Source organism: Rhinopithecus roxellana, chromosome 21 (assembly GCF_007565055.1).
Source record: "Rhinopithecus roxellana isolate Shanxi Qingling chromosome 21, ASM756505v1, whole genome shotgun sequence".
NCBI lineage: Eukaryota > Metazoa > Chordata > Mammalia > Primates > Cercopithecidae > Rhinopithecus > Rhinopithecus roxellana.
Window position 1 is genome coordinate 10,098,601 of NC_044569.1, and position 23,836 is coordinate 10,122,436.

At 39.0% G+C, this 23,836-nt stretch overlaps 1 protein-coding gene across 3 annotated transcripts in view; it reads right to left on the reverse strand.

Moving 5' to 3' along the window:
• PTPRM (protein tyrosine phosphatase receptor type M) overlaps positions 1-23,836 on the reverse strand; it is an 848,823-nt gene that overhangs the window by 156,279 nt on the left and 668,708 nt on the right. The window contains exons 15-18 of one of the 3 annotated variants that reach the window (XM_030925938.1): positions 8,594-8,745; positions 4,896-4,970; positions 4,639-4,665; positions 333-344 (exon numbers count right to left, since the gene is read on the reverse strand). In XM_030925938.1, coding sequence (XP_030781798.1) covers positions 333-344; positions 4,639-4,665; positions 4,896-4,970; positions 8,594-8,745 — 266 coding nt within the window. The remainder of the gene's footprint in view (positions 1-332; positions 345-4,638; positions 4,666-4,895; positions 4,971-8,593; positions 8,746-23,836) is intronic. The other 2 variants (XM_030925936.1, XM_030925937.1) reach the window with 2 other exon arrangements.

The window sequence follows — 23,836 nt, forward strand, 5'->3', positions numbered from 1 at the left end:
AATGTTCCGTGAGCAAAATAAAAGTGCACAAAATGGTGTGGCTTATAAAGCCAGCAATGGAAATGTGGACTTAATACATGAAATCAAAGAAGAGTGGAAAAATAAAAGGGAACCTGGTGGGGATAATGTTTTGATGAATCACTTTGCATGCTCTGGTATCAGAAAGCTTGACAAAATGTTGTGGACCAACACATCACACATGGAATGTTCTACAGAGGCAAACATGCAGGCCAGCACAGAGCAGCACCAGCTGGCTTCGTCAGAATCTACCAGTAAGACACACACTCCCACTCCCTCCACAACTCTTCCATGGGGCGAATCGGGGAACTTACCATTTATTGGCACTTTTAAGAAGATACATATCAGGAGAAAAAAGGAGGAGAAAAAGGAAACAGGGCATAAGCAATAGTACTGCGTGCATAATTACAGGTCGTTTTTATTTTATGCTTTAACTTTCCAGTTAAGTTTTCTATTCAGAGGTGGTCAGAGGGCGAAGCCTCAATGCTTCCATCATGTTAGGATGGAAGCATTGAATTTCAGTACTCAATAACAAAAAGGAGGTTAAAATTAGCATCATAATTGCTTTTCATCCCCCATGAACCAAGTAATGTCTAAATAAGTCTTATTTGTATTCAACACAATTTCTCATTTAAATTTCTTGAACAAGTCAACCAAATTGTACTATAAAATTAATGTCAAAATTTGGTCAAATAAGCCTAAAGAGGCTCTATTTTAATGGATGCCTACTAGAAAATTAGGTTAATGAACTGCAGAAATGGTACCTATTAAAAATGTCTTATGCAGGGAAATGCTATTAGATTAAGAATTCCATATTCTACAGGTTAACTCATTATATCGCTGAATCCCTTTAGCAGTTTTATGATTGAGGATGGGTGTTGTCAAAATACAATGCTAAAGTCACTTAAAATGCGAATGTTATATAAAACATATAAAAGATATATTCAAGTTTTAAAAATTACCAGATTGTATATCAATAGGGAATTCAGCTATAGTTATTCATATGTTATTTATTTTTTACTGAGAAGTACAGCTCTGAAGAAAATTTAGTCCAAGGGTGCTTGATTAGCAGGGCCTGGTTTTGAAACCTCACTTCTATCTGCATCGCAAAGCACCTGGGGATGCATGGTATGAAAGGTGGTACACAAGTGTGTAGCTATGTTGCTGTTGCTGAAATGGCACCTGGATCACTACAACGTGGCTAAAGACACAAAGACAAAATAAAAAAGGGTGGTAAGTTGATTTTATGATTTTTGTTTCATTTGGATTTGCTTTGAAATTTAGCAATTCATATGTTCCCATTTTAATAGTCACAAATAAACCTGGAAATTTTCACATCAGATTTGCTTGCTGGCAACTGCCAAGCTTTATAAACTGGGATACAGGAACCCTGCTGAAGTACTGAATCTCTTGAGCTTTGAGCTACTCCAGCAGCAAGTTCTGTTCTTTATACTAAAATAAATGGAACATTAATTAGTTTCCCCTCTGTGCCTCTCTCGTTCTCTCAGTTTTGTATCTTATGGGATGAACATAATTAACATGCCCTCCATGGTGGGTTGACCTTCTAAACTTCCCATAAATGATTTGGGTCCTTCACATGGACACGCCAGCATCCTAGCAATGCTCTGATCCCAGGGCTACGTATTCTTGGAAGTTTTAGATCCACAGAGCTACAACCACTGTCACTGTTGTATGTAACGATCCTGTGCTGCGTTATGCCATCTTGGCCTCATTACTAGTGTGGAACACATCTTCAAGCATTTAAACACTACCAAGTCCCTGAAAGAAGAGCCCCATTATCTAGCACATGCATATGGAAGAGGGAATAGAAGGCTTCTTGTGTGCTGCTATGAAATTGGGTCACTTATACTACTAGACATTCTTGATTCCACTAAAATTAGTGATTAGTTTTCTCTAACTTAAAAAAGAATTATTACTGATAACATATATTATTGGTCATTAATTTCCTTTATGTGTTTAAAAATTACCCATGAACAATTTTTTTTGTTCTACTTTTTTTTTAGAGGCAGGGTCTTTCTCCATCATCCAGGTGGGAGGGCAGTGGCTCTATCATAGCTTACTGCAGCCCCAAACTCCTGGGCTCCAGCAATCCTCCTGCCTCAGCCTCTTGAGTTGCTGGGAATACAGATGCATTCCACCATGCCGGCTAACTTTTTAAGATTATTATTTTTTGAAGAGATGGGGGTCTCCCTATGTTGTCGAGGCTGGCCTTGAACTCCTGGCATCAAGCGATCTTCCCGCCTTGGCCTCCCAAAGTGCTGGGATTACATGCTTGCACCATAGTGTCCAGCCTCAACATTTTTTTTTTTTAATTAAAAATAATGAAGAAGAGCACATTAGAAATAAAGCTTCTCACTAATAGTTCTGATGGTTTTCTAAGAACTGAAAATTAATTCTACCTATATTCTTTATGAATTATCTTGAATTTTTAACCAACTAGCTGGAAAACCTTACGTTGAAATGGATGCAATATTTTTGAGGTAGGGTAGGTTGTATCTGTCTGTCTGTCTATCCATCCAGCCAGCCAGCCAGCCAGCCAGCTATCCATCCATCCATTTAATCATCTATATTTTTACAAGCAAATGAAGTAAAGATATACTCCAGCTCTACACATTAGTAATGGGCACCTTAGCATGAGAAAGGTGAAGCTGAAGGTGCTAGAGAATTTAATTGTGCCGAGCTCTGACTCACAGCAAAACATTTCTTCTTGTCTTTGTGTAAATTATAACTGCTACTATCCCCCAAAACTGCCAGAGTAGATATATATCTTATATTCTTCCCTGGTTTCAAGTGCTAACCTCACCAATCCTTATTACTCAATACGTAGATTCACATTTGCACCAAGTAACATGTAAAGAATGCAGTTCCCACGTACTGCCATTTGGTATCTATATAAGCTATGCATGATAACAGTTATTGGTCTATGTGGGTGACTTATTTTTTACAATGCACATCATTTTTGCTACTTGAATTGTCTGTCCAAGTGATTCCCTTTCAGTAAAGAAACCTAATCAACTTTAAAAGATGTAATTAATGTTCATAATAACAAAGCAGCGACTTTAAAGAATGATATTTGTTTAATAAGCTTATCTTAATCCTGCTGTGAAATCTGAACATTTTCTTCCTTCTGACAATGCACATCTTAGTCCCCCCCACTCACAGCTCCCCCAAGGTCAGAAAATCTACTAGAGGAACCTCAGAATGAATGCCACAGCACATAAAGAAATCACAAACCTTCCCCTATCAAAAGATTCTGCAAATGTCATTTCCATGTAGATTACATTGTTCTGGTGCCTAAGATTAGCCTGTGCCCCTCACTTATGAAAGGAATAAAATGCAGTTTTCTTTCCCTTTTAATTGGTATTAAAAGTGTGTGAGGGGGGAGGGTTTAGTGGGCTTTGTTAGCTCTCAGAATGATGCCAAATTTAAAAACTGTTTTATATCCATTCTTAAACTTCTTAATTCATTTTTTCCATAGGCAACAAACTTACTTAAGCCCACAGAACACCATTAGGAAAATAAAAATTACCTTCTATACAAAAATCGTAACAACTTAGAGAAAAGAGAAGCAGAGGGGGAAAAAATCATGTTGCAAAGATATAAATCCTTGTCAAGTGCATTAGGAAGGAGACGTCGAACAATTGAGGATGGAACTCTTGCTACAATGAATTGTTATATACCTTGCAGTCGTTTTTGTTGTGCTCCTTTTCGGAAAGGTTAGTAGTTGAAAGAGAACACAGCCGTGATACACTCGGGTTATTTATGCGTCTCAAATGCAACAGCAGCTCATGCTTGTTTGGTTATCACAGCCAGGTAATGCCATTTTTCTCCTCACCCTTCTTATATTGGACAAACGGGATTTTTTTCTGTAACCCCCTGCTGGGAATATTTCATACTTTAAATGCATTCTGCCCCACCGGGCTAACATCTTAGTTCATTCCTAGTGGCATCTGACACATAATAAACCGTATGATTATAAGTGCCATCTTGTCATTTGCTGTTCAGATCATCAGCTCCTTTGAAATTCCACTGTGTGACAGACACTTCGGAAGCTGGTAGGGGGGCGGGTACCCTGAGTGGCACCGAGGATGAGTAGGGGGCCAAAATTCCATTGTGATCATCTTTCTGCATAACATTTGGCATAATTAGAAAAATGCTATTTTTAAAATTGAAGTTTTTAGTGCTTAGCAATAAGTGAAAATAATGAGAAGCTATTTTCACTTTTATGACTATCACACTAGACAGAATTCAGCTCTTGGAAAGTACACAGCTGAGTGGTGACACCTTGTTTTTTTCCCCTGGGATCAGACCTAACTTTAAATTCTGAACACAGAAAGGGAGAATACTGGAGCTGAGAGTGTTCATTTGAAGCTGTTGGTATCATCCCCCAAATACATGCAGCAAACCCCTCTTATTAATGGTGACTGTTTAGAGAAGTCTTTTCTTCCTTTAACTCCATGACCCAGGCCACCCACCTCCCCCATGTAGTGCTTATAATCACTGCATTATACAAAATTAAAACTCCAATCTCCTACAGAGTGGTCACTGACTTTCTAAATTACTCCTGCAATAAACTGTGGTAAAGGGAAATGTTCTCACCTAAAATTGCAGTTGGCACAAATGGGTCTGTCATACACCGTAAGCAGGTCAATGCAGAGAAAGTAAAAAGAGAAAGAACAGTAAATGATTGATGAATGCCCACCCCTATTTTCCGCATAGAAAGCTGTAGAAAAGCATTGGGTTACAACATCTCAAACACAGTAAGCCCCTCAAGCACCAGGGATAGCAGAGAGAGGGCGGAGTGATTCTGACTGCTGAGGAGAGAGCAGAGAGGAGACAATGGAAAAATCTGTTACCTGGGTAATAGGAATTAGGCACCGATGTGCTCAGTGTATTTGTTTTCATTGTGAAGGATGATGGTGAAGACACAGCTGTAAATAAAAGAGAGGCTGGTCAGGGGCAGCAGACAGGTAACACACTCTGAACACACAATGCTCTGAGACCACCCATGGTGACTCCATGCTAGCTAGGGTGACTCCGGGACTCACTGATGTCTATGTGGGAAATATCATCATTTCCAGATGTGTCCTTTAGAAGACAAGCAACCTTCTGTCACTTAAAGACTTTTCTTACCCCACAAATAAAGAGAAAGCCCACAACCACAGCCACCATTTTGGACAGAGAAATTCATCAGACTTCTGTTTTGACTTCTGCCCTTTGCTCATAGAAACCTGCTCTCAGGCCAAGCTGAATTTTACAAGTAAAAGTAGAAGAATGTGTCTACACATGGCTTTTGGAGACTATTCCCAATGCCAATGTTCCCATAGTTTGCTAAATCCTCTCCTTGCTCATATTTGGATATGCAGAGACCACTCCACAATGCTTTCTGAAAAATAAAGGTGGTGCTCCATGCGTGTTCCTTAGTCTTTTAAATCCTTACAAAAATGCTTTTCTTTAAAATATTCCTCTGAAACATTCAAGACTGAATTATTGCACCTTCTCTTCCTCCCTTTTATCAAGCAGGAGAGTCAATCCCATCCAATTAATCTGATTTCATTAAAAATGGATATTTCCTATTTTTAAGAGACATTTAAAAACTCTCTTCATGGCTGACAGAGCCTCGGTAGAATAAATGTTTTTTTTAAGTAAAAAAAAAAAAAATCCTCTTCAAATGTATTAATTGATTAGTGTTTTTAAAACAGTTTAATTTTATTAAAGTATGAAGACTTGAAAGTTGCTCAAGGTGGTTAAACTTAAGTCTAAATCTTAACTCCTCTGACGTAGTTACATGATCTATTTGAGGCTGAGTTCCTGATCAGGACACTAAAACACAATTATACCATTATATTTATGGGAAGCATGACCAAATCCCTGTGCATACTGGGTAATTATTCTGATGACATATTAATATATTTTAACTCTCCAGGAGCAGTCCATTTAGGACAGTGCATTTACCTGTGTTTATATTTTTAAAGTGTAGAATCAGTACATGACAGAATAAGGATCAGAACTCAGGCTGCCTGCCATTTTACAGGTACTTTTATAAAATAGAAATGTATCATACTTATAATGCATGTTTATGGTAAGAAGCCTGGAAAAAGGGCACAATGGATGAAAATAAGAATGAAAAAAATGAGTATCAATAAAATATGCCAGGGTCAGTGAGAATAAAGCCTTTTTATTATCTGCAGACATTTTTATGTGGTTGGTAAAGATGTGCACAGCAGATATAAAATAACTGTGTTTATTTTCACCTTCCAGTTAAAATCTTTTAAAAATGCTTTCATCTTCTAGCATAAAAATCAAACCCATTCCCACTGTCTGTATCTATTCTCCCCTTTTTACAGCATATTAAAGCAGATAGTGCAACTCATACTTGCTTTGCTGGAGAGATTAATCCCCACTCTCAAAACTGTGGTCATGCTTATTTTTAAATTCTCCTACTTCATTTTTCCCCTTGTCTCATTTCTAAAAACTGCTCACTTCACAACTTCCAGCACTTTCTCCTAACCCCGAAAGATCTCATGCATACCCATACTTGTCATAGGTGTGGTGCTGGCAGCCTTGTGGTCTAAGGAACATCTTTCCTGAAGTTTTCCTCCCCAGAAACTGCTGTCTTATTTCAAAGACATTAAGAGAGTATTATGATATCTACCTCTAGGGTTGCTCCCGACAGGTAAGAACTGATGAGATCTTATTGCTTAGAGTGGGAGGAAAATGGAAAGTCTACTGCTGTGTTCCTTCTGTTGGCTTTATTGAAGGGAGGCAAAAAATAACGTCTAATAGCCAACCAGCTGTGGAAGCTCCATTGGCCTCTGTAGCAGTCCTCTGTACATGAACATTTTTGGATTTCCACACACACATTCACTTTCAAAAACGTAACTGCCAAATTAAACTTCCTGTCCAGAAGTGAATATTCTCTGCTGTTCAAACTTCAAACACCTAGAACAACTAAAGAAGATTCTTGCTTTTGGGGTGAGTGATTCCAAGTAAATTGATTCTTGAGGAATTTTACCATGAAATAGAAGATTTGGAACATTAATGAGTTATACTGGAAAAAGAGAACGTATCTGTGTGGTCCCTTTCAAGGAATACCTGCTACTACAAACATTCTAATCCTGTGTGTGGTCAAAAGGGCTTCTCCAATTCCAGCCCACAACAAATGCATCATAGGTTGCTTTCTTATGGCAGTTGAATAAATTATACATATGTATTTTTAAATGAAAAACATAATATCTGCTACACAAAAGCAGAGAGAATTCTATGAAAAAATGAGAAGGAGCTTGGGTACACTGAGACCCCACAGCTTCTACTGCCTGCACTGAAAATGACAGGAAAGAGTAGAGAAAGAAGGCCAAGGATGAAAGCAACAGTGCTGCCCTGCCCACTGGTGCCAAAGCAGCACCTGTGCCTGCTCCACTGGGTCATGTGCGCGTGTAGTACAAACTGATGTAGGAGGATAAAGTGGGACAACTGCAGCCACTACAAGCAGAAAAATATGAGGCTGAATTCGGAGATTGAATTAGCAGTGTGTAGGAGAAACACAAAGCTCAGGGACAGGCATGTGTGTTGACCACACTGTGATCTGGAAGAGGAGTGGAGGGGAGCTGCAGTACCACACTGACCACAGTGGGTATCAGGACACGAGCCTACACTGTCCAAACTGCTCCCAGTCGCCCCACCCCAGATGCCACTTCTGTGCTCCTCAAAGCCACAAGGCCCACCAGCGTTTATGAATATTATGACCATTTCTTGGTAACAGGAATAGCTACACTTTAATTCCATCCCCATGCTGACCAGAATCCTGGTTATGCAGCTCAGGCCTGAGGCACAGATTTCACACAGTAAAGAAACTCCCCGACCTTGAGCTCGCCAAAGTGTGCCCTAAACCCCAGAGTGAGAAACCTCCCTCTGGTCTCCAAGAATATTACCAGGGACAAAGCAACTACTCCTTTTGTGCTTGATATAATCAATCTAATTGCTAGTTTCCTAAAATAATGCCTTCTACCTGGATCACAGGTACGGGAAGGCAGTAGCTGAGGCTGGTTTACACACCTGGTGTGAAGTATAAGACTTGTGAAGCTGAAATACAGTTTAATTAATTGCCACTAACAGCCCTATAATAAAGGCAGAACCTGTCAGCCAAACAAATAAACAATTAACTTGCTACTGCCATTTGATGAACTGTTTTTATAACAGGCTTCCCGTGTGTAATTCCACAGCTGGAGAGTTTACACATGGGATCTAAACAACAAGAAGGATGATGAGAAGCAGGTGCCTTCTTCCACAAAAGAAGGAAAGCCTCATGTCACTGCTCTCTAAATCTTTACAGAAACTTCACTGTAGTTTTCTGGACTCTCTGATCTGGTCCTATCACCTTCAGAACATCTCTGTGAAGCAACCCGTGGCACAAAGGATCACTGAAAATGACTGGAGAAACCAATATGGCATAAAAATTCTTCAGGAAACTTCTTTTTTTGAAATCCCTTAGTACCACCTGGAATCTTGGAAAACCAAGGAGATGTATTAAAAGCCAAGAAGCATATACACTTACATCTCCCATTCAGATTGTGCGTGTCCATGAATGAGAACGCCTCGTCGCAGTTTGTGCCCTGCTCGGCATAGCTCTTGTCCATTGAGTTCACCATCACAGTCATCTCCTGTCGGGTGCTGCTCATGGTCTCTTTCCGCTTCTTGGCCAGTTTCCTTAGGATAAAGAATTCAATTATGTAGGCATGCATTTGAATGGGGTACGGAGCTTTGGCATGTATACCGACAGATGTTGAGGAATAACATCTACTGAGTTACTCCTATTCATTCAGAGATGGATGTATGGTGCCTTATTTGTGGCAAGCGCTCTGCCAGGCTGCAGACACAGAGACGAAAAACAGGTACTGTCTATCCTCACAAAACAAAACAAAACACAAAACCCCAAACAACCACAAAGATAAAACACCACAGCCTAAAACATTGTTTCTCCTATTATAAGCCAGATTAAAACGACCAGTGATTCTAGTACAACACAATCATAATCTGCTAATTGCTACACTCCTAGAGTTATTAAGTTTTTATGAAATCATTGTCAACATCACCATATACAGTGTCAAAGAGAAGACTCCCCTGAGTAAATATTTTCCAAGCAAACATGAAATAACAGATGAATCTAAAAGGCACATTGTTAAAACTAAAGAACAGAACTAGGGTGAGGAGTCAAGAATGTACAATTGGAGTATGTGCATACAGGGAGCAGAACCTGACACAGAGCCTACAAAGCTCAGAGAGCTCAGGCCGCAGGAGGATCGAAGGGAAGGTACTGAATTCTCAAAAGGCTATTACCCTGTCCCAAATCCCAAATGAACCCAGATTAGTTCCCATCAAGCTTTGTCAAGCCCCACAGAGCAGAAGGTTAAAAAATGTCATGTTGCTGGGTTCCCTGGAAAGTTCAGCAGGAGTAAGACTTCATTGTTCCCTCTTTCAGTGGAAGAGAATGAAAAAAAAGGCAGAGATTTCTAATTCTTTTGGAGACATAGGTTAATCCTGGCCTCTGCATCCTGCTCACTGACCACCAAAAACTCAACATCTAAAATTACTGACATCTGTACAAAAGCCAGAAGACCTTAAGGGAAACTAACATAAAAAAACAGATAACACAAATTTTTATAGATTTTGCTACCAGACATTGTTTTATGTACCCAAGACAGACAAGATTAGAATTAGAGATGCTTAAGGAGAAGGTATATAGTGAGAATGTTTAAGAACACCCACAGCACCATAATACCAAAAATACTATGCTCTAAAATATTCTAATTGTGCCCAAGCACCTAACAGCATCTACGAAAGAAAACCGCACCTCCTTCTAGTAAATCATCTTGACACTGACTAACCTAGGATACAGAATTTACAATGAGCCACATAATCAAAATCACACCCATATTAGGTGATTGCTAATGCAATGTAAGGCACTGACGACATAAGACCATACGGATAATCTTTATTATCATTTCTAAATGACACATAATCCAAATGCTTTCTTGCCTGTGGTTACAATAATATTTTAATTTCATACTTTGAAGGCAGAAGGGTTTCGTTAATAAGTTGCCTTTTTATTGCTAAAAGTTGTTGGAAAAAAGATACATTTTTAAACAGAAAAAATGAAAATCACATATAACATCTCTGACAGTGTTAAAGTTACAAAGATTTTGAAAGGTGAGCCAGCGTGACTCCTCTGGGCACTGACACCCCCCTCTCTTGCCTCGTGGGGATCATGATCATCCCTTCTGAAGCCTCTCTCCTCCAAGCTAGCCATGCTAGTTGAGCCTGGATGTTCTCAACACATGTTCTGGACAGAGGCAGCACTGGACTCCAACTCCATAGCCGCACTTACAATAATACATTTTCTCTTCACTTTTGAATCTGCCAGATCACTGGAAAAACATTCTCAGGCCAGGTCTCCTCAGAAACATCAAGTGGAGGACTGAGAGCATTAGCTCTATAATTCAGGCAAAATGCCTTCTTTTTGCTTGAATTTCTTTGAATTGCTTTGGACTGATTTATGCCAGTAATTGCCTCAATATTCTTTTTTGTTCTGCCTATAAAAAGAAGCACTGTGAACTTTACCAGGTTTTCCTCTTTGCCTTTTCTTGCTTGAATTCCTCTAATCCTAAAGGTTAGGAAATGACAGGTACTGTGCTTCTTGTGTGGGTGGCTGGGAGGGATATATGTGCCAGTAAAAGCTATGCTGGTACTGGGAAAAATCTTTCTCCCTTCTAATCCTCCACATGCATAAACTAATTTCAGTGATGTCACACTAATCACTTCACTGCTGATCTTTAAGCACAAAAGAAGCCCGTAAAGACTGTGAGAGCATGCTTAAATCAAACAAAGGTCCAGGCAGACACAGCAGCTTTAAGTTCATATCTACAGAACATACTCTATGTCTGTGAACCACCTTCTAAACCCAGTTCTCAATGTCTTCTGCAAGCCTTCATGCATTAACCCTACACATTAGACACCTTTTTACTTTCAGCAGATGTCACAAACACGAATGTCTCCCTGGGACCAGGCAAGTAATGTAAGTGGAGGAAGCCCGTGTAAGACAGTAAAGGGTTGTGGAGAGCTGGAGGGGAATAGAAACTCAGCTGCTGCACACTGATGCCCCAAGGAGGTCCAAGTCATTTCAAGTTTCAGGAGAAACTAGACCAGACTTTATATCAACTCTTAATTTTCACGTGTTGTCAAATAATTCAAATTTAAAAATAAATCACTATTTAGCCCAAATAAAGCATGTTTGTGGGCAGTTTTGTTTTTCACCAATAACAGCACTTTGGAAATGCCATTGTATTGGAATTGAAGGAAGTTACAACTTACAATATAATTATCACCAAATTGCTTAATTTTTAATTTAAATTTTTAAATTTTTGTTGAGACAGTCTCATTTTGTCATCCCAGGCTGGAATGCAGTGGCACGATCTTGACTGACTGTAGTCTCCGCCTCCCAAGTTCAAGTAATTCTCATGCCTCAGCCTAACAAGTATTTGGGACTACAGGTGTGAGCCACCACACTCAGCTAATTTTTTTTTTTTTTTTTTTTTTTGTATTTTTAGTAGAGGCAGGGTTTCGCCATGTTGGCCAGGCTGGTCTCAAACTCCCGACCTCAGTGCTTGACTCTTGCCTCGGCCTCCCAAAGTGCTGGGATTATAGGTGTGAGCTACTGTGCCTGGCCACCAAATTGTTTTCAAATATGCGTCATCTGCCACCCCACATTCAATATGCTTTGAAAAAGTTTACTAGTGCCTAGCCAATGCTTTACACAAAGCTGTTGACACAGGGACAGAAAGTGAGCACGTGCTGTAGGAGAAATGATGCTGACAGACCTGCTCCATGCGGGCTGCCACAAACTTTCAATTTATAAAAAATACAATACACGCAAAAGAGCCATAAAGTGAAGCACAATAAATCAATGTACGCCTGTACAGGTCATATGCCCTTGTCCATAACTACAGATGGCTGAAAAGGGTTCTATCGAGAAAGAGACTCAGTTAGGACTGTGGATAAATAACAGTTTGTTTCTCTTTCTTTCTCCCTGTTTTGAGCCTTGCGTTTCAGATGCTACTTTTTTCAAGTGAAAACCTGGAACCCTATCAGCTTTGTGAACTTAATAAAGTCTTTTGTGTAGGAAAACTAAAGTTGAAACAATTTTCTTTGCAATCTTATGTAAGGACACAAGTAAATTTATTTTCCATTTTGATTTACAACAAATGGTTTGCCTAAAATATTTTAATTTCCAATATCCAAACCTGCACTGCATGAATCTCAAAGGCCCTTAGTAATTAAAATAAATTAAAGGTTCTTACCAATGTCTACAAACAGACCACAAAAAAACTACAGAAAGGACTTGGTGGTTTCTAGTCTGGCACGAAAGGAGCTTGGCAGTGACAACTTTTTCCTAACAGTAAGCCGAAGCTGAAAAAACTGAAAATTAACAAATGTTCTTAGATGTGCTGGAGAACTGAGGTCACAGGGCAAACCACTGCCCCTCAGATTGGAGAGACCAAAAGGTAAACACAGAGAATCACAACTTACTGGAGCTGAACTTCATGAGCAGAAACCTCTGTGAGAGCCAGAACCTGCCCAGGAAAGCCTAAACTGTAGCTGACCAACTGCTGGAGCGCAGTGTGGACATGTCTCAGAGGTAAAAACTCCAGGGGGAATAAGTTTCAAGGGGGCCCACCCATTTTTGTGAGTTTTACCTCCAGGAACCCTACCAGGTTTTCAGAGATTTGAGACAAATTCCCTCAGGCCGCCAGCAAGAAGCAGTGGAAAGCGGACACTTTGAAATACGTCAGCACGTTTATTCCGCTTAACGAAGTCCGCTCTTAAGAGAAGCTATGTTTACCAGCACCTAACCTGCCAGAGTTTTGTCAGAGCCTAACTGACCTGGGGGAAGAAATACAACTCCAACCCACATTAGCCAACCTATTCTAACTAACGGTGGGGGAGAGGGATACTGAGAAGTATTTGTGAAGTCCACAGTCCAGAGGCACAGGTTCACTACAGACTAAGACCTAATCATACGACTGTAGAGCGCCTCCCCTCCCCCCACACCTTACACCATTTTACTAAAGGCCTATTTGCCACAGTTCCTGTTACTCAATACATCATGTGTAGCTTCACGAAAAAAACCACAAAACAGTGTGAAGAGACACAGCAAACAACACAACCAGACTCTGATATGGCAGAGGTGTTGGAATTAACAGAGTGGGAATTTAAAACAACCAAGATTAGTACGCTAAGAGTGCTAACGTCTAATGAACAAAGTAGACAGCATGCAAGAACAGATAGGCAACGTAAGCAGAGATGGAAATTCTAAGAAAACCAAAAAAGAAATGCTAGAGACAAAAAACACAGTAACAGAAATGAAAACGCCTGTGACAGTTCATTAGCAGACTGGAAATGGTAGAGAAAAGAATCTCTGTGCCTGAAGATTCTCTCAGTAAAAACCTCCACAACTGAAAAGCAAGAGAAAAAAGACAAACAAACAAAAAGCAGAACAAAACCACACAAAACATCAGAATATCCCAAAACCATGGGACAACTACAAAAGGTGCAACTTACATGGTATGGGAATACAAGAAGGAGAAGAGAGAAAGGAACAGAAGAAATATTTGAAGCAATAATAACTATTTCCTCAAACTAATGTTAAAAGCATGTCATTTATCTTCCAAACATTTTGGAGTTTTCCAGCTATTTTTCTATTACTGATTTCTAATTTTACCAAACCACAGATCCAGGAAGCTCAGAAAACACCAAACAGGATAAATGCCAAAAAACCTACACCTAGTAATATCATATTCAAATTGCAGACAATCACAAATAAAGTATAAAAAAAAATCCAAGGGGGGAAAAGCATTTGACTTCCAGAGGAGGAAGGATAAGAATTACATTGGACTTCTCCTCAGAAAGCATTCAAACAAGAACAAAGTGAAGTGAAATATTCAATATGTTGAAGGAAAAAGCCACCAACCTAGAATTCCGTATCCTGTGAATTTATCCCTCAACAGTGAAGGAAAAATAAAGACTTTCTCAGATAAAAATTGAGGGAATCTGGGCCGGGCACGGTGGCTCACGCCTGTAATCTAGCACTTTGGGAGGCCGAGGTGGGCAGATAACTTGAAGTCAGGAGTGCGAGACCAGCCTGGCCAACATGGTGAAACCCCATCTCTACTAAAAATACAATTAGCCAGACACGGTGGTGCATGCTTGTAATCTCGGCTACTCAGGAGGCTGAGGCAGGAGAATTGCTTGAACCCGGAAGGCTGAGGTTGCAGTGCGCTGAGATCGTGCCATTGCACTGCAGCCTGGGCAACAAAAGCAAAACTCTGTCTCAAAAAAAAAAATATTGAGGGAATCTGTTGCCAGTAGACCTGCTGCCTTGTACAAAATATTAAAAAGTTCTTCAGAGAGAAGAAAAATAATAGATCAGAAACTTGGATCTACAAAGAAAAAGGAAGAACATGAGAGAAGGAATTAGTAAAAGTAAAATAAAAGATTTTTTAAAATTCTTAATTGATATAGCAGAAAGAAGTTTGTTCAAAATAATAATAGCAACAAAGTATCTGATGATTAAGCTATAGATAAGTGAAATGGGTAACAGTGATAAGGAACAGGAGAGGAAAATGGAATACTTTGCTATTATAAGAACTTTCACTACCTGTGAAGTGGTACAGTTTTATTTGAAAGTAGACTTGGACTAGCTGTAAACAGATGTGAACCCTAGGGCAACCACTGGAAAAAGTAACAAAACATTAAACTAATAAAGAAGACAAAATGGGATAATATAAAATGCTCCATTAAAACCAAAAAAGGCAGTAAAAGAGTGGGAGACACAGGAACAAAGAAAGAATAAGAGCAACAAATAGAAAACAGTAATTAAAAAAAAGATATCCAGTGTTATCAATAATCATTTAAATGTCAGTAGTCTAAATATACCAGTTGGGCTATGCACTAGGTGGCTCATGCCTATAATCCCAGCACTTTGGGAAGCAGAGGCAGGTGGATTGCTTGAGCTCAGGGGTTCCAGACCACCCTGGGCAACATGGTGAAACCCTGTCTCTACCAAAAATACAAAAGTTAAACAGGCATGGTGGTGCATGCCTATAGTCCCAAGGACTCGGGAGGCTGAGCTGGGAGGATTGCTTGAGCTCAGGAGGCAGAGGTTGCAGTGATCCAAGATTGCACCAATTCACTCTAGCTTGGGCAACATAGTGAGACCCCATCTAAAAAAAAATAAACCAATGAAAAGGCAGATTATCAGATTAAAACACACAATTCAACTACATATGATCTACAATAAATGTATTTAAATATAAAGACACATAGATGGAGAAAAATGTACCATGCTAACACTAATCAAATGAAAGCTGGAATAAGCTACATTAAATTCAGACAGAGCAGACTTTAGAGCAAAAACAATTACCAGGGATAAAGAAAAGCATTACATAAGGATAAAAGGGTCAATTCTTCAAGAAGACATAAAATTTTTTAACGTGTATGCATCTATAACAGTGTCCAAATATATGAGGCAAAAGGTGATAGAATTGCAACAAGAAATAGATGAATCCACAACTATAGTTGAAGACTTCAACCTCTCTGTCAGTAATGGACAGCTCAGCAGGCAGAAAATCAGTAAGGATATGGCTGAATTCAAGAGCACCATCAATCAACTGGATATTACTGACATCTTAAGAATCCTTCATCCGCCAGCAGCAGAATACACATTATATTCAAGCTTGCAGGGTACATTCACCAGATAGACCGCATCATGAGCCATTAAACACAGCTTAACAAATTAAAAAGAACAGAAATCATACAATGTCTGCTGTTAGACCACAATGGAATTAAATTAGAAATCGGTAACATGAAAATGGCTGGAAAGATCAGATCCCTAATACTTGGAAGATAAAAGATGCATTTTAAATAACACATAGGTCAAAAAAGAAATCTCAAGAGAAATTTAAAAAATATTTTGAACTAAATGAAAATTAAAATACAACTTATCAAAATTTGTGGTATGTAGCAAAAGAGGTGCTTAGAGTGAAATTTGTAGCACTGAATGCATATATTAGACAAAAAGAAACATCTAAAACCAATAATCTAAGTTCTTACCTAAGGAATCTAAAAAAAGAAGATAAAATTAAATCTAAAGAAGGCAGAAGCAAACAAAAAAAATTAGTGCAGAAATCGATGAAACAGAAACAGGAAATCAATAGAAAAAATAATTAACAAAACCAAAAACTGGCAGAAAGATTAGTAAAATTGATGCACCTCTAGTCAGGCTAAAAAAAAAAAAAAAAAAAAAGACAGAAGACACAGATTACTCATATTAGAAATGAAAGAGGGGACATTATTACAGATCCCACAGACATTAAAAGGATAACAAAGAATATTATGAACAAGTCTATACCTACAAATTTGATGACCTGGTTGAAATAGACCAGTTCCTTGAAAGGTGTAATCTGCCAAAACTCACACAAGAAGAAACAGACAATCTCAGTAGGCCTATAGCTATTAAAAAATTGGGTGAATAATTAATAACCTTTCAAAACATGAAGCACCAGGCTCAGATGGTTTCACTGTTAAATTCTACCAAATATTTAAGGCAATCATACCAGTTCTCTACCATGTCTCCCAGAACATAGAGAATACTTCCTAGCTCATTCTAAAAGACCAGCATTTCCCTAATACCAAAACCAAAGACATTACAAAAATAGAAAACTGCAAACCATAATTTCTCATGAAAACAGATGCAAAAATCTTCAACAGAGTATAGCAAACTGAATCCAACAACTTCTCAAAGTAATTATACACCATGACCAAGTAGAATATATTTCAGGTATGGGAGGCTGGTTCAACATCTGAAACTCAAAAAATGTAATCCATCACATTGACAAGCTATGGAAGAAAAGTCAGATGGTCATATTAATAGATGGAGAAAAAGATTTGACAAAATCCAATACCCAGTCGTGATAAATGTTTTTGGCAAAGTAGGAATAGAGGGGAACCCCCCTCAACTTGATTAAAAAAAAAGATCTGGCCGGGCGCGGTGGCTCAAGCCTGTAATCCCAGCACTTTGGGAGGCCGAGACGGGTGGATCGCGAGGTCAGGAGATCGAGACCATCCTGGCTAACACGGCGAAACCCCGTCTCTACTAAAAAATACAAAAAACTAGCCGGGCGAGTTGGCGGGTGCCTGTAGTCCCAGCTACTTGGGAGGCTGAGGCAGGAGAATGGCGTAAACCCGGGAGGCGGAGCTTGCAGTGAGCTGAGATCCGGCCACTGCACTCCAGCCTGGGCGACAGAGCGAGACTCCGTCTCAAAAAAAAAAAAAAAAAAAAAAGATCTACTGAAACGCTATAGCTAACATTATACTTAATGCTGCGAAAATAAAAGCTTTCCCACAAATATCAGGATCACGGCAAGAATGTCCTCTCTCACCAATTCTTTTCAATATTTTCTTGGAAGTCTCAGGTAACTAATGACATAAGACAAGAAAATGAAACAAAACATCAACAGGTTAAGAAGGAATGAATCCAACAGTCTTTGTTCACAGATGACATGACTGTTTGTGTAAAAAATCTGAAAGAACCAATAAAATAAGCTCCTAGTACTAACAAGCAAAAGTAGCAAGATTGCAGGATACAAGGTTAATATACAAAAGTCAATACTTTCATATATACCAGCAATGAGCAATTATAATTTGATATTAAAAACATAAAACCATTTACATTAGCATCTCCAAAAGTGAAATAATTAGGCATAAATGTAACAAATATGTACAAAAACTATGAGGAAAACTGTAAAATTCTGATGAAAGCAATCAAAGAACTAAGTAAATGGAAGATTTAATATTGTCCACATGTCAATTCTTCCCAAATTGATCTACAGATTCAGTGCAATCCTAATCAAAATTCTAGAAACGTATTTAGGGTTAATAACAAACTGATTCTATATGGAGAGGCAAAAGACCCAGAATAGCCGACACAATATTGATTAGAAAAAAGCTGGAAGATTGACACTACCTGACTTCCAGACTTACTATAAAGCTGCAATAATCAAGACAGTGTGGTATTGGTGAAATAAGAGACAAACAGATCACTGGGACAGAAGAGAGAGAACAGAAAGAAACCTACATAAATATGATTAACTTGCAAAGAAGCAAGGGTACTACAATGGACAACGAATGGTGGTGGAACAACTAGACATCCACATGCAGAAAAATGAATCTAGACACAGGCCTTACACCCTTTACAAAAATTAACTCAAAATGGATTATAGACCTAAATGTAAAATGCAAAACTATGAAACTCCTAGAAAATAACATAGGAGAAAATCAAGATGATCTTGGATAGGGCAATGACTTTTCAGATAAAATATTAAAGGGATGATCCATGAGAAAAAAATTGGTAAGATACACTTCTTTCAAATAAAAATTCCTGCTCTGTGAAAGACACTGTCAAGAGAGAAGCCATACACTTGGAGAAAATATTTGTAAAGACACATCTGGTAATGGACTGGTATCCATAATGTACAAATAACTCTTAAAACTGAACAAGAAGAACACAAACAACAGAAGTAAAAATGGGCCAGAGACCCTGATGCCTCACCAAAGATAGTGAATGACCATATAAAAAGATGCTCTGCATCATATGTTATAAGGAAAATGCAAATCAGAAGAAGATAGCAACACACATCTGTTTAAGGCCAAAATCTAAAAACACTGACATCACCAACTGCTGGCAAGAATGTGGAGCAACAAGACTCCTCATTCATTGTTGGCAGGAGTGCAAACGGACATAACCACTTTGAAAAACAGTTTGGGCCGGGCACAGTGGCTCACGCCTGTAATCCCAGCACTCTGGGAGGCCGAGGTGTGTAGTGAGCCGGCAAAGGGATTGTGACTAGCTCAGCATTCCACTGGAGGCTATATGATCAAACAGCAAACTGTTTATCATGAATGCAGGATGTGGACAAACTCAAAATGTGCCTGTTGCCAAAAGGTTTGCCATCACTTCCTGGTGCCGGGCTCCTTGAAGTTATCTCCTGAGACATCTAGTACCGAAAGTTCGAGGAATGCAGTCTCACAAGCCTTCTGTGAACCAAATGGCCGACTGACAGTTATCTGACAACCACCAGCTCCTTGCTATCTCTTCTGCCTAATAAATATGGAGGGCTGTGTAAAGCTCAGGGCCCTTGTTCACTAGGAGCAAGGTGCCCCCTGACCCCTTCTTCCAAATATACTCTTTTGTCTTTGTCTTCTATTCCCACTTTCGTCCTCCTTTGTTCCGTCCAATATAGGGTCGTGGGGAGAGTCATAAAGGTGGGCAGATCATTTGAAGTCAGGAGTTTGAGACCAGCCTTGCTAACATGGTGAAACCCCATCTCTGCTACTTGTTACTTAGAAGGCTGAGGCAGGAGAATGGCTTGAGCTTGGGAGGCGGAGGTTGCAGTGAGTCAAGATTGCACCACTGCACTGTCCCTGGGTGACAGAGTGAGACTCCATCTCAAAAAAGAAAAAAAAAAAAAAGAAAAGAAAAACAGTTTGGCGGTTTCCTACAACACTAACATACTCTTCCCATATGATCCAGCAGTTATGCTCCTTGCTATTTACCCAAAGGATTTGAAAACTTATGCTCACACAAAACTTCCATAGAGATGTTCATAGTAGCTTTATTCATAACTGACAATTTGGAAGAAACCAAGGTGTCCTTCAATAGGTGAATGGCTAAACTGTGGTCCATTTAGACAATGGAATATTGTTCAGTGTTACAAAGGAATAAGCTACCAAGCCATGAACACACATGGAGGAAACTTAAGCGCGTGTCACTAAGTGAAAGATGTCAATCTGAAAGGCTACATAATGGCAGAAACTGCTATGGCATTTGCACCAACCAAATATTTTATTATTCCAACTACATAACACTCTGGAAGAGGCAAGACAATGGAGACAGTAAAAGGATTAGTGATTGTCAGAGGTTAACAGAAAGGGAGGGATAAACAGGCAGAGCACAGAGGAGGTTCTGGGCTGTGATCTTATTTACATGATACTCTAATAAAGGATGCATGTCATTACAGAGTTGTCAAAACCCATAGTAGGTGCAATATGAAGAATGAACCCTGATGTGAACTATAGCCTTTGGTGATAATGATGTGGCAATACAGCCTCACGGATTACGATAAATGAGGATACTGTGTGTGTGTGTTGGCAGGAGGGTGTCAGGAACTATATGGGAACTCCGTATTTTCTGCTTATTTATGTTGTGAAACAAAAACTGCTCTAAAAATACAGTTTATTAAACATTGCAATACTGTTTAGAAAAATAATTGGAGGGAGAAAAATTGTCATCGCTCGAAAACTGTAAAGTAGAATAAAGGTAGGACAGGAGAGAAATGTGTGGGGTGAATTCAAATTAAAGGAATGGTTATTATACTCTACTATTTCTGAATATTTCTTTTCTAGAGTAAAAATTTTTTAAAGTATGAAATGGAAATAAGGGAAATGGAAGAAAAACCTCTTGGCAAGTTATTATGTTTATGATGGGTATGAATCACAGGCAATAAAGAAACCATGGTGAAGAATGAAGTCTTCAGTAATGTGTCCTATGGGAGAGCTGCAGGACAAATTGCTGCCAACTAGGAGAACAAATTGCCACCTGGCTGGAGGGAAGAAGAAATCACTCCTCCTCCAATTTCCCGCTCTGAAACCGGACTGAGTGGCAACTGGGAGAGGAGCAGGATGGACGGGCCCGTTTGCCATGGGTATCAGTGGATTCAACACGGATGCTCCTCACAGTCCTCGTCTATTGCCATTCAAGGTCACAGGCCATGGTTCCCCAGAGCCTGATTGCCCCCACCCTCTGTGATAGACCTTGGCATGCTAGGTTATGTCAACAGATTGTCACTGGAGAAACGCTTGTTAGCACTGAGCCAAAGATCACTGTTGGCCACAGAAAAGGTGTTTTTCAAAACTACAGGGATGGCAATACTCATGGAAAAGTAAATCACACATAGACTAAGAATGAAGGGGTAAATGGCTCTCTGGTCCTGGCATCTACAATTAAGTATGTGCTTAGACTTAATTAAGGGCTGCAGTAGGAGCTGGAACCAAGAATAAGTGTTTATTTTTTATTAAAGAAGGGATGAAATTATTATTGGTTTAGTCAAACAATGCATATATTATACCAAATTACAAGATTGAGTTAAATAAACCAGAATGAATAAGAGGCTGTCACATTAAAGATGGATCTGTAAGAATTAGCAGTTCATGCTGCATTTAAAAGGTAAAATTTTAAGAAAAAAACATAGTGGTCTGACATTTAATTATTTCGATTCAAAGGAACTAGCACTGCAATAGTTGACAGCAATACAACATGAAAATAATAATTACAAAAATTTATGTAGGACTTCAGATTAGCCATGCCAGGCACTTTATGTTCATTAATTCGTTTAACTCTTACAACAGCCCAATGAGGAAACTGCCATTATTATCCCTATCTTCCAGAGAAGGAAACTGAGGCACAGTGGTGCTAAGCTGTCCATGGCCACATGGCTAGAGAACTTTAGACATCTGGCATTGTTTTCCCATGTTGAGATAAAATGATCCTGGGAACCTGGAATCTATTGGCATCATTAGCTACACTTACGGTTGCTTATGTCTGGACACTGTCCATAAAGTTCCCAGCTTGGACTTTATAGCTGTTGACCGAGGTGAAAGTATTCTTCTAACATCGCTAACTGTATCATCACTTAAGAAGTCCACACTCTTAGAGACAACACACTATGGCGCACACTACCTACCCTGCACTCTCTGTTCTTCATTCACTAGTTAACAGACATATGTTTATCACAAAAAAAGTTTATTCTTTTTTTTTTTAAGACAAGTCAGGGTTTTTATCTTTGTTGGGCCTCTGTTGAAGAGTTCACCTCTTTACACCATGGAATTAGATCAAATGACAGACTGAAGGACTCTCAGAAAGGCTGATAGGCTAAAAAGAAACCAGACAGGAGGACTTGGATATGTATCTTTCTACCTCGCCAATTGAGAAATGGGTACAGATTTTATTCACGTATTGCTTTAGGCTACAACTTTATTTCGGATGACCTAGTGGTAGAACGCCACACAATGAGCCACTGGTGAGGAAGGGTGTCTGCAAATGAACCTGTGCCAGGGCAAAAGAAGCAAAGAGCTGTGTGGATCTCTTCAGCAAGTAACTGTCAGGATCTCTTGGTACATGTGTGTATACACGCATTATATAACCATGTATACTTCATGTTGAAGTATATTATACAAATACAATAAATAATATAATAATAATAGTCATATTATACAAATATAATAAAAATTAGTCTTTCTCAAACTTATAAGTTGAAAATCAAATATCTGGAAAAGATTGGCTTTCTTTTAAAACAAGTTGAAATAACATGTATTACCATCTATGATCACTTCAAAACCATGACACAAATGTCTTGCATGATAGTCATTAAGTTATAATAACAAGAGAATCATAATGATGTTATTTATGGCAACAAAGTTCAAGGAATCACAAGTTAAACCAACATGTGAGATTAAAAAAAAAACACCCAATATCCTTATATGTTAAATAATTTTTATTTTCAGAACTAAAAAATTTAGAAAAGAGCCTGCTGTTTTCTGGAGAGGGCATGAATACTAAAGTTTTCTAACTGTAGAGTGTTCAGCGGATCAAAAGGAAACATTTTCCTACTCTAATCTCAAAATAATCTCTGGTTAGTAAGCATTATCCTTATGTGCAGCAAGATTACAGTGGTATACTGTTGATCCTCTATCAGACTACAGATATAAGTGAGAAAGAGGAATTTTTAATGCATGTCATATTGGAACACTACCTCCACTTTCCTCTTGATGATGTTTGTTAAACTCACTAAAAAAATTCTGGAATGTCTCTAATAAAAACAAGGCAAGCCACTGATGTCTGCACATAGGACAATGGGGGCCTGATAAAATTGCAGATTCTGGATCCCACTGTAAGCACTGACATTATAAAATCCAAGTGACCCCTTGGATGTGCAGAATTAGGTATTCAAGAATCTCATAAACACAAAGGATGAAAAATTTTTTAAAAAGACCTTCCTATTCCAAGTTAAAAATATAGATGCTGATTAATTTATGTGTGAGTAAATACCTGCTGTTTGTTAAGGAGCCCTGGTAACTGGCTTGGAAAGCAGTAACTAAGAGAGGTTGCTTCAGGTGCATGAATGATAGCCCAGAAAGGGATGTCCCTCTTTGGAGGACTCAGATCCCATTCACTGGGCAGAATGGTCTCCTGAAGGCGTCCACCTACTAATCTCGAAACCTGTGAATGTATTTTATTAGGTTGGTGCATAAGTAATTGTGGTTTTGCCGTTAAAAGTAATGACAAAAGTTGCAATTACTTTTGCACCAATCTGGTACATTACTTGGCAAAATGAAATTAAGGTTGTGGTTGGAATTGAGGTTGCTAATAAGTTAACTTTAAGAAAGGAAGATTATCCTAAATTATCCAAGTGGGCCAGTGTTATCACATGACACTTTAAGAGGCAAAACAGCAGGTCAGAATGATGGGTGTGAGAAGCACTCAACCCACCCTTCCTGTCTTTGGAGATGAGGAAGGGGCCACAAGCCAAGGGATGTGGGTAGTCTCCAGAAGTAGAAAAAAGGCCAGGAAATGGATTCTCTCTTACAGTCCCAGAAAGGACCATAGCCCTGCTGACACCTTCACTTTAGC